The sequence below is a fragment of the Salmo trutta genome, chromosome 1 (assembly GCF_901001165.1).
Source record: "Salmo trutta chromosome 1, fSalTru1.1, whole genome shotgun sequence".
Taxonomy (NCBI): Eukaryota; Metazoa; Chordata; class Actinopteri; order Salmoniformes; family Salmonidae; genus Salmo; species Salmo trutta.
The window spans coordinates 55759827-55772058 of NC_042957.1; the positions used below are offsets into that span (position 1 = coordinate 55759827).

Sequence of the window (12232 nt, forward strand, 5' to 3'; positions counted from 1 at the left end):
ATTGAGTCAGGGATATGGGAAAAGTCCCAGTAAAGTCGAGATAATTGAGGATTTGTCATCATACATTAACTTCTTATCCAAACAGTTTTTTAAATTCAAGCCCTTCAAAGTTGGCAACAGTTGCAACTCCTGTTGTTTTGCGGTCTTTGGCAGACAGAGGAGCTTGAGTATGCACAAGCTGCTCTCAGGAAACCAGGAGGGGAATTCTGTCCTGTTAAGCAGTTAATGATATAGGCTACAGCAGCCGGCTAGGCAAACAACCCAGCCAGACTGCTCTCCACAACCTTCAGCACACTTGAGAAAAAAATAAAAGAAAACCACTTCAAAAGAATCGCTGAACGCTGGGTTTTGACACACTTTCTGACCTCAGCTGTTTTGGAGAGGTTAAAACTTTTTTCATTTTTTTATGCCCCAATATGGAAAATATCAGCTATGACACCTACGTGTACTCCATTTGTGTATCTTTCAGTTTAAATAGTCCTACTAGTACTCATAAAAACAAGTGCAGTTTGTGTTTTAGTACAAAAATCTCTTGTAAGATTTTTTATTTCTTTTTATTTTGTTATAAAACATACATAATTAAAATGTGACAGTCAAGAGCTAAGGTGTCCTAATTTAACCCTTCTCTCTCCTATACCAATTTCTTGTAATCTTCTATTGTTTTCACTTCTCGACACATTGGTGGGAGCGTAAATGTTCCATTGCCAGATGGAACCAATGTTTTTTGGATACTTGATTTCTCAGATCCCACCAAGGGGGAAATACATAAAAACATGGTGTTAACATGGTTATTTATGTATAGGCCTACACACGCACAACCTGCCCATTTCAGCTTCTCGCTACCACAGCCCACAACCATCAGTGTCTGTGGGAACATCTGTGATGCAAGTGATGACGTATGAAGATCTGGGGTGGGTGTATTTTCCTCCCCTCTAGCCCCCTTTCACTCCTACAGGCATCACTCTCTCGCTCCATCTCCCACATTTCTCTCGCATCATACATATTCCTCCCACCTCACCATGGCCATCTGAGCTTCTTTCAATAATTACATAACTCATTTCAGAGACATTTAGGCCTACGTAGGACAATGCAGATTGAATGGGATTTTGCATGCTGAATGTCTATGTAAAGGCGACATAGGTCTTCAATAGGAATCGTCTAAAACACTACTACAAACTTTTTCCATCTATCTCAAACCGTGGGAGGTAATCCCATAATCTTTTAAAGACAGTCAATTTGTGATAAGTAGTGGTCTACATAATGTCTGGTTTCTCAGTCCCATGTGTCACTAGAGGAGTAAGTTAAGTTGTAATAGAATGGAGTTGATATGCAGTGTACACTGTGCAGCTCACCATTAATGACCTCTGAAACACAGGGAACAGATTATAACCTCTTCTGAGACATGCAGTGTTCACTATCACCCTGGGAGATACAAGAAGTAGTTTGGTCATAACAAGTGGGGTCATTCAAAAATAGAGAATGTTTATATTATATGTTTCTATTATAATATAAAAACTTTAAAAGGGCAACTACACTTCCTGATCTGGCCTCGTTTTAGATTAGGTTAATTAAGAAATGCTAGCGGCCATGACTGAATTCAAAATATGAGTTGATATCAGGGTGTGGTTTGATGTGGGTGTCTTGTGTGTGTGTGTTAGCAGGTGGGAAGAGTTAACCAAACTATTCCAATTAGCTTCAGCCGACTGGTGTCCGACTGTGGCAAAGTTGGTTAGGGCAAGTTGGGGACTGTCAATAAATTACACAATGTAAATGTGAATATTTTCATGTTATACACCTTTTAGTTCTCATCATGCTTTACATTTTTGTATTATCATTTCTACAATTTCTAGTTGGTTTGAATTTTATCATATTGTCCCATGTACATTGTGTAATTTAGCAATGGTCCCTAACTAGCCCCATTGGTACAGCATATCCAAAGTCAACCCAAGCACAGGCATTACAATCGGGTCACATGCAGCTGCACTCCGAATTGATGATTACTTGTGTGCTGCCAGCTATGGGAAGGATTGAAACAAACCCAACCTTCATTTACATCGTGATGCAGTCATGACCAAAACTCAGTTTTGGACGAGACTATGACCAAAATGATCCTACTTACACATTATACTAAATTTAGACAGTAGAATAAATGTTTCTGACTCGATGCCACATAGGCTGTTTTCTAAATGAGAAGTTGTTTTTTAGGAGCAGTTGCTCTTTAAAACTAATTTGTTTGTATCATATCAATAAACAAAACCTATACAAAACCCATGTGTTCCAGAAAAACAGGGACGTTGCTTGTTGAATGTGTGCATAGCACCATCTAGTGGTTAGTAACTAAAGCTTACTATTAACTCTATTCCAGTGTTACTGTCATATTCCAATAGAAAAGTACTGAATAAAACACTTGGTTTTAAACTATATTTTCTTTAAAAAGGCAAAAGCAACTTCCAAATGCCTCATCACTACAAAACTAGAGAAAAATGTAGCTATAAATTCAGTTTTTTTTATTAACGTTCAAGTTCATCAACAAAATACTCATATGTCACTGTTTGAATTGTAATCTAATCAAATCAAATGTTATTTGTCACATGCACCGAATACAACAGGTGTAGACCTGACAGTGAAATGCTTAATTACAAGCAGTAAACAGCAGTAAAATAGGCCCCATGATGGAATCAACATCAAGCCTAATACACAAATAATATATCATTTTCAAGAAATCTCACAAAACACATCCCCACTGACAGTGTAGTTTACACAGAATCAATGCGATCAGCAGACTCAGTCAGTCAGCGATCCAGCTAACAACAGTAAGTGCTCAGTTAGTACCCTGTATAGATGTAGCACCTCTAAGGAGGTGTGGAGGGATCAGTTCTGTTTGGAGAAAAACTCCTTGCTCTTCTGGACGTCTGGAACGATGGTGTCTCTCCCTGGTCTCCACCCTGCTGGGCACACTGTAAAGAGAAACAACAAGTCACACATCTGCCCTGTGAACATACAGTGTATATCAAACACATTTGCTCACTAAATGTACTGTATACTCTAATAAGAATGGGAACTGAGCTGAAGAGGGGCTAGAGGTCAAGTAGCACTAGAGTGCATACAATGGAGTTCTATTGGTGCCTAACAATATGAGTTTCCTGCCATGTCCTGAGATGTCAGCACATCCTACTCTAAATCCCCAACCTGCTCTCTGTCCCCTCCTCCTCTCACCCTCTCCAAACTTGTCAGTGTGCTGGAAGGCCTGCACCAGCGGCAGTGTCTTATCCACAGAGCACCCCACTGGCAGGTCGTTGATGGGGATCTGCCTCAGGATTCCCTTGTCATCAATCACAAACAGACCTCTGGACAGTTTGGAGGAAGGTTAGAACAGGTTTAGGGCTGAGCACTGTATAAAGGTCAGCAAATGGGCAGCTGTGAGTGAGAGAGAGAATAGGATTATAAGACTTGTCCCAGAGCTTGGTAACAGACTATGCCCTCATCCTCCTTCAGCACTCCGTAGTCCCTGGAGATGGCCTGGGTGGGGTCAGCCAGCAGAGGGACCTTCATGGGGCCCAGCCCTCCGTGTTTCCTCTCTGTGTTGATCCTGCACAGGAGGGGGAGAGAGAGAATCTCAATTACACATACAATAAATGCAGGACTGTAGGCAAATGCACTGCATGCCTGCATGATTATTGATGACTTGAACAATGGCAGCTACACATCTGCTGTGTATCTGGAGCTGCAAACCGACTCAGTCAGTCTTCCAGGGTCTTATCACAGCTACATAGGCTGAGAGGAGAAGCTTAACTCTGGGCAGGGTGGGGCTTCAGGACCCTATGCAGCCTAGTGCATTTACTTCCTGGATTCCTCTTCACAAACATGAAAATGATTACCTAACCATAGCCACAAGTTGGGGTATTAAGTTAGATATATGCAGCAATATGCAAAATAATTAAATAAAAACAGAGATTATTGAGACATGAAACCTGTTGTTGAGAGTCAGGAATCTTTGACAACACTATTGTCTGCCTCAAAACACTCGAGCACATGCCTGAAGCACATGACACACTGCACAGTCATGCTTGAGCTTGAGGAATTGGTTTCTTTGTAAAGTTTTCATGAGAAACCTCTCAGTGAAGGACATCATAATATTTGCACGTATGCTTGTTTTAAAGTATTCCTTGCTGCGAAACTAGAACAGTTCACTGAACTCACTGCTCCAAAGGGGAACTCTAAGCTGAGAAAAATGTACTTAAAACACGATATAACACAGGGATATTATAATCATATCCTATTGTATTATTTTTTAACTGATATCACATTTTTATAATTGTTACTTTAGGCTTTGAATAGATCATCTCAGACCTGTGGGCAGAGGATTTTCCCCAATATGACACAGCAAGAAATTAGTAGAGGGGAAGCAAACACAGAATACTAATTGTTCTGATTATAAAATAAAACCAGAAATCTGTCTCAGAAATCTTTATCATGAAACATGAACTTCAGATAAGAGTTTGGTAGAGTTAAAGCTGGTATTAAACATTAAAGGAAACAGTCACATTTGGTTAAACTGTTCTTCTATCAATCTACTGCATTACAAACTTGTAAGATAAAACGTGTAGTCTACACTAGCCTAATAAAATAACACTGCAGTTCACACAGCCAACAACCAAACTAACTTAGGCTGTCTGATCTATTACCCCTCTCTACAGTGTAGCCTACTCTACCTAGTCTGTCAGCAGTTTGATAGGGTCAGTTTGACTGTCAGTAGAGTGTAGAGGTACATATGCTACTGCTACTTTCTCAGGTCACCGCCACACAAGTAAGAAGAAATAGTACAGGTGTCAGTTTATGCCAAATAAAGTGCACAATCAAGTGGCAACAGATAGACTAGGCCCTTACTGTTATGGGTGTAAGATGGCACAGTGATGCCATCTGTTGGTAAATGTTAATTACTGCAACTCCAGTGTTTTACCGGTTTGCTTGAGATACCCGGATGCATTGCAATATACTGAACAAGACTGGTTACTCGCATCAATGCCTCTGTTTCGTCATTTAACATTCAAACACTTACTGCTGTCAGAACACGGACATAGTAATAGAGATGATCAACAACTGACCAGTAACTAAAAGCTGATGAGATGCAAATCCCGCGAGAATAGGCTTTCTCAGTTTTCTGGACGTGAAGAATTTGATTGACGTTATCAATCGTGGAAAATGTATATCACAGAGTTTCTAAACCCAGAGACACGACCTCGTGAGACTTCCGGGAAAATGACCACGCAGACTAGGCCGGGGTTTGAGAAGTCAATGAGAGAACTGAAAAGTTCTTACTTAGCTGTTAATTTTTCTAAATATGAAGGCACAACCTAGATTCGAGCCAATGTCTTAAGTAGTTTAACATATTATTATCTGAACTTAGTGAAAGTGTCAAACTGACACGTTTACATTTTCGTCAAAAACAACTTTATATCCAAGGTATGCCTTTGAATTGACGGCATGCACATGCGCAGTTCGGCGTGAGAAGACCGTTAGACACGATGACGTGTTCTGCGCATGAGCTTAGCTAGCAAACGTCGCCGTGACATCGCCTACAAAAGCGTGATCGGGATTTCTATTGGAAAAGCAGTTTCTGCCAATCTTCCTACTAGGCTACTGTCTTTTGGGGGGATATGCAGCACTCACATTCTAATCGGAAATAGGAAATTCGGAAATGTCCGACATGCTGATTCGTTGAACGCAGCACGTGTATAACAACAACTACACTGTACAAAAATATGAATGCAACGTTTAGTGTTGGTCCCATGTTTCATTACCTGAAATAAAAAATACCAGAAAACGTCCATACCGCACAAACAGCTTATTTCTCAAAAACGTCAACATTTGTTTACATCCCTGTTAGTGAGCATTTCTCATTTGCCAAGATCAGATGAGTATTTCTGCCTGTAATAAAACCCTTTTGTGGGGAATAACTCATTCTGAATGGCTGGGCCTGACTCCCCAGTGGGTGGGCATATGCCCTCCAAGCAGTGGTGGAAAAAGTACCCAATTGTCATACTTGTGTAAAAGTAAAGATAACTTAATAGAAAATTAAGTAAAAGTGAAAGTCACCCAGTAAAATACTACTTACTGGAGTAAAAGTCTAAAAGTATTTGGTTTTAAATATACTTAAGTATCAAAAGTAAATGTGATTGCTAAAATATACTTAAGCATACTTAATATACTTAAGCAAGTTTTTTATTTATTTACAGATAGCCAGGGGAACACTCCAACACTCAGACATGATTTACAAACGAAGCATTTATGTTTAGTGATTCTGCCAGATCAGAGGCAATAGGGATGACCATGGATGTTCTCTTGATAAGTGCATGTATTTGACAATTTTCCTGTCCTGCTAGCATTCAAAATGTAATGAGTACTTTTGGGTGTCAGAGAAAATGTATGGAGTAAAAAGTCCATTATTTTCTTTTGGAATGTAGTGAAGTAAAAGTAAAAGTAGTCAAAAATAAAAATAGTAAAGTAAAGTACAGCTACCCCAAAAAAAACGACTTAAGTAGTACTTTAAAGTATTTTTACTTAAGTACTTTACACCACACCTCCAAGGTCCACCCATGGCTGCCCAGTCATGTGAAATCCATAGATAGGGCCTAATGATATTATTTCAATTGATTTTAACTCAGTAAAATCTTTAAAATTGCTGCATGTTGTGCTTATATTTTTGTTAAGTATAGTTCACATTTCAGAAAAATGTCTGAGTTTCCTAGTTCTGACCAGCAAGTGAACATGGCATTTCATGTATAACTATAGACCGGGACGTGCACCCATCAAGGATTCATGCTCCGAACACACCGACAGTGTCATTGCATTTTGGTACACCCGAATTCATCAAATCAAATCAAACTTTATTTGTCACATGTGCCGAATACAACAAGTGTAGACTTTACCGTGAAACGCTTACAGGCCCTTAACCAACAGTGCAGTTCAAGAAGAGTTAAAGAAAATGTTTACCAAGTAGACTAAAATAAAAAGCAATAATAAAAAAGTAACACAATAAGAATAACAATAATGAGGTTATATACAGGGTGCACCGGTACTGAGTCAGTGTGCAGGGTACTGGTTATTTGTACATGTAGGTGGGGGTGAAGTGATTATGTGTAGATAATAAACAGCGAGTAGCAGCAATGTACAAAAGGAAGGGGGGTCAATGTAAATTGTCTGGTGGCGACAATTACATGAATTTCCAATGAAACGCTGCGTTTGCCTTGCAGCATTGCGTTGAGGAGGCAGTTGCAGTGCGTTCGGTGTGGTGCATATGTTGGATTTATCGAACGTATGCGTCAATTTGTATGTGTAAACGGCTCGACAGAAATGGTAGCAGAAGGTGAATGTTGAACTTTTGTTGCACACATATCCAGATGATGCTGTTAACTATTTTGTGCATTCGCTGTCTCTGTGTTCGAAGCGTCAGAAAGACTGCCATCCGATTTTTGTGAACTCAGTGCGGTTTGCTTATTATTTTGTGTAGTGTGAATACTCCAAAGGAACTCAAAGGAAGCGAACCGAACTCGTTGGTCTGAGTTCAGGTTCGCTTAAATTCTATAGTCCTGTTCCCCTTTTTTAGGACAATGTGAACACGAAGCTCCCAAGGTTCGCTTAACACACACTAGACTACTCGACCACCGTTTCCCCTGCCATAACCAATCACATTGATGCCACGAAAGACAGAAGATGATGATGTGCAGGTTCGCAGAAAAAACGTGCTATTTTTCGATGTTGATTAGCTATTGTCGAGAATGCACAGAAAATCCAAAATATGTGTATTTTTAGTTCAGATTATTTGTTTTCAATAGCCTATGTGATCTATAGGCTAAGAGAGCTTCATAAGCCATTTATTCGATTGTGTTGTTTGAATAGTGTGAGAAGACCACAACATTGGTGAGAATCAGAACATAGGGGTACAAAATAAATTCTAGCTCTTAAATGCATACTTTGGGATTTTGGCAGAGTCAAACTCGTGGATACCATTTTTTATGCCTCCGTGTCCAGTATAAAGGAAGTTAAGAGGTAGTTTCGCGAGCCAACGCTAACTAGCATAAGCACAATGACTGTACGTCTATGGGTATCTGCTAACATGATGCACAATGACTGTAGGTCTATGGGTATCTGCTAACATGATGCACAATGACTGTAGGTCTATGGGTATCTGCTAACATGATGCATAATGACTGTAGGTCTATGGGTATCTGCTAACATGATGCACAATGACTGTAGGTCTATGGGTATCTGCTAACATGATGCACAATGACTGTAGGTTTATGGGTATCTGCTAACATGATGCACAATGACTGTAGGTCTATGGTATCTGCTAACATGATGCACAATGACTGTAGGTCTATGGGTATCTGCTAACATGATGCACAATGACTGTAGGTCTATGGTATCTGCTAACATGATGCACAATGACTGTAGGTCTATGGGTATCTGCTAACATGATGCACAATGACTGTAGCACAATGACTGTAGGTTTATGGGTATCTGCTAACATGATGCACAATGACTGTAGCACAATGACTGTAGGTCTATGGGTATCTGCTAACATGATGCACAATGACTGTAGGTCTATGGGTATCTGCTAACATGATGCACAATGACTGTAGGTCTATGGGTATCTGCTAACATGATGCACAATGACTGTAGCACAATGACTGTAGGTTTATGGGTATCTGCTAACATGATGCACAATGACTGTAGCACAATGACTGTAGGTTTATGGGTATCTGCTAACATGATGCATAATGACTGTAGGTCTATGGGTATCTGCTAACTAGCGTAAGCATAATGACTGTAGGTCTATGGGTATCTGCTAACTAGCGTAAGCATAATGACTGTAGGTCTATGGGTATCTGCTAACTAGCGTAAGCATAATGACTGTAGGTCTATGGGTATCTGCTAACTAGCGTAAGCATAATGACTGTAGGTCTATGGGTATCTGCTAACTAGCGTAAGCATAATGACTGTAGGTCTATGGGTATCTGCTAACTAGCGTAAGCATAATGACTGTAGGTCTATGGGTATCTGCTAACTAGCGTAAGCATAATGACTGTAGGTCTATGGGTATCTGCTAACATGCAGTAACCTATATTGGGTGTACAATTTTCAATTACAGCACTATTTAATCTGCAGTTATTATTCTGTTATTTATTCTGTTACCAATAATATTTAGATGTTAATAGTGTCTTCTGATTACAATTATTGTCTCATCTTTGAACTTTTAGGACAGACACTTCAAAACCTTATTCCATGTGATTTATTTTTTGACTGTCTTTTTTGTTGTTACCATTTATGAATGCGTAATTCAACGTGCTTCTATGGGCTATAGTAGTAAAGGCCAAATTCAATATAAAATTCGAAATCAAATATCAAATAGCTAAATGATCCATGGTATCAGCGGCTTAGACCTTTAAGGAATAAAGCATAGCCAGGCCTAATGATTTTGAACAATGATTTGACAAGCAATGTATTCTACTGCTGGAGTTCAATCACACTGCCCCTTGACAATATTTTTAATAAAGCGCACAGGGAAAAAACAGGCCTGTCAGAGCCTACAGACCCGCTGTGTAAAATGATATAGAGCTACAGGTAACTGACCAAATAAAGGAAACACCACCAACATAAAGTGTCTTAATAGGGCTTTGGGCCACCACGAGCCAGAACAGCTTCAATGCACCTTGGCAAAGATTCTACAAGTGTCTGGAACTCAAGTGGAGGGATGCAACACCATTCTTCCACGAGAAAGCCCATCATTTGGTGTTTTGTTGATGGTGGTGGAAAATGCTGTCTCAGGCATCACTCTATAATCTCCCATAAGTGTTCAATTTGGGATGAGATCTGTTGACTGAGAAGGCCATTTTCATGCTCATCAAACCATTCATTGACTACTCGTGCCATGTGGATAGGGGCATTGTCATCCTATGGGGGCATAGCTATGCTAGTCAAAATAATGGCCTGCCCAGAATGATGGGATGTTAAATGCTTAATTAACTCAGGAACCACACCTGTGTGGAGGTATCTGCTTTCAATATGCTTTGAATTTACTCAAGTGTTTCCATTATTTTGGCAGTTCCCTTGTACATATTTATAATATCCCGTAATGTACTGTACATGGGCAGAAACAGTATCTATCAACCCTAGGAATTATACAGAAGAAGGGAGGAATGGAGAGTGTGCCTTGATAATATGCAGGAGAATTGGAGAGGGTGGAGCAGGCTGTGTTTTGCTGTCTATCCGTTAGGCAGGAGAATTGGAGAGGGTGGAGCAGGCTGTGTTTTGCTGTCTATCCGTTAGGCAGGAGAATTGGAGAGGGTGGAGCAGGCTGTGTTTTACTGTCTATCCTTTAGGCAGGAGAATTGGAGAGGGTGGAGCAGGCTGTGTTTTACTGTCTATCCTTTAGGCAGGAGAATTGGAGAGGGTGGAGCAGGCTGTGTTTTACTGTCTATCCTTTAGGCAGGAGAATTGGAGAGGGTGGAGCAGGCTGTGTTTTGCTGTCTATCCGTTAGGCAGGATAATTGGAGAGGGTGGAGCAGGCTGTGTTTTACTGTCTATCCTTTAGGCAGGATAATTGGAGAGGGTGGAGCAGGCTGTGTTTTACTGTCTATTTTTTAGGCAGGAGAATTGGAGAGGGTGGAGCAGGCTGTGTTTTACTGTCTATCCTTTAGGCAGGAGAATTGGAGAGGGTGGAGCAGGCTGTGTTTTGCTGTCTATCCTTTAGGCAGGAGAATTGGAGAGGGTGGAGCAGGCTGTGTTTTACTGTCTATCCTTTAGGCAGGATAATTGGAGAGGGTGGAGCAGGCTGTGTTTTACTGTCTATTTTTTAGGCAGGAGAATTGGAGAGGGTGGAGCAGGCTGTGTTTTACTGTCTATCCTTTAGGCAGGAGAATTGGAGAGGGTGGAGCAGGCTGTGTTTTACTGTCTATTTTTTAGGCAGGAGAATTGGAGAGGGTGGAGCAGGCTGTGTTTTGCTGTCTATCCTTTAGGCAGGAGAATTGGAGAGGGTGGAGCAGGCTGTGTTTTGCTGTCTATCCTTTAGGCAGGAGAATTGGAGAGGGTGGAGCAGGCTGTGTTTTACTGTCTATCCTTTAGGCAGCAGAATTGGAGAGGGTGGATCAGGCTGTGTTTTACTGTCTATTTTTTAGGCAGGAGAATTGGAGAGGGTGGAGCAGGCTGTGTTTTACTGTCTATCCTTTAGGCAGGAGAATTGGAGAGGGTGGAGCAGGCTGTGTTTTACTGTCTATCCTTTAGGCAGGAGAATTGGAGAGGGTGGAGCAGGCTGTGTTTTACTGTCTATCCTTTAGGCAGGAGAATTGGAGAGGGTGGAGCAGGCTGTGTTTTACTGTCTATCCTTTAGGCAGGAGAATTGGAGAGGGTGGAGCAGGCTGTGTTTTGCTGTCTATCCTTTAGGCAGGAGAATTGGAGAGGGTGGAGCAGGCTGTGTTTTGCTGTCTATCCTTTAGGCAGGAGAATTGGAGAGGGTGCAGCAGGCTGTGTTTTACTGTCTATCCTTTAGGCAGGAGAATTGGAGAGGGTGGAGCAGGCTGTGTTTTACTGTCTATCTTTTAGGCAGGAGAATGTCCAGTAGTACTTTGTGGTATTATTGATATGACTATAGCTATAATGACGTACAACGTTATTCTGTTATTTGTATTAGCCTCCTGCAAGTGCGCACACACACACACACACACACACACACACACACACACACACACACACACACACACACACACATATGCATGCGTGCACACACACACACACACACACACACACACACACACACACACACACACACACACACACACACACACACACACACACACACACACACACACATACACACAGTGGTCTCATACTACTAATTTGAGTGGCACAAAAACAACCATATTGATGGCTTTAACTGCTGGTGTGGCGCCTTTGTAATTTGAACAATACATATACTATATTTATTCACTCCCATAATCAAACTGTCAAGCTGTCTGCCTGCTTGAGCTGGACTGGTGAGAACATCAGAGGTGGACTGACCCTGCGGCCATGTTGGGTGATGACATCATCCCTGGAATACACAGTGTCCTTATCCTGAGGTGACAGGTCAAACGGTTGGACAGTGCTGCATATGGAGAACACAGAACACATATTTGCTATGTATTTTGATCTGGCAATGGCTCTAATAACAACACAATAGAAAATACCAATTGAA

The 12232-nt window shown here is 41.0% G+C and overlaps 1 protein-coding gene across 1 annotated transcript; it reads right to left on the reverse strand.

Moving 5' to 3' along the window:
* Positions 1-2486: 2486 nt before the first annotated feature.
* LOC115201535 (peroxiredoxin-like) lies at positions 2487-4580 on the reverse strand. Its single transcript, XM_029765249.1, has 4 exons — positions 4476-4580; positions 3474-3628; positions 3217-3354; positions 2487-2957 (listed from the first exon to the last, which is right to left on the reverse strand). The coding sequence occupies exons 1-4, from the start codon at positions 4526-4528 to the stop codon at positions 2872-2874; spliced, it is 432 nt and encodes a 143-aa protein (XP_029621109.1). The 5' UTR covers positions 4529-4580; the 3' UTR covers positions 2487-2871.
* Positions 4581-12232: the final 7652 nt, after the last annotated feature.

Bases quoted from the DNA above. Each gene is read 5' to 3' on its own strand.
- LOC115201535 (XM_029765249.1), bottom strand. From the start codon at position 4,528: ATGTTTAATACCAGCTTTAACTCTACCAAACTCTTATCTGAAGTTCAT. The intron at 3,629-4,475 runs ATGATAAAGATT...TGCATTTATTGT, and splicing joins TTATCTGAAGTTCATGTTTC to ATGTGTAATTGAGATTCTCT. The intron at 2,958-3,216 runs GTGAGAGGAGGA...TTCTCTTTACAG, and splicing joins CACTGACAAGTTTGGAGAGG to TGTGCCCAGCAGGGTGGAGA.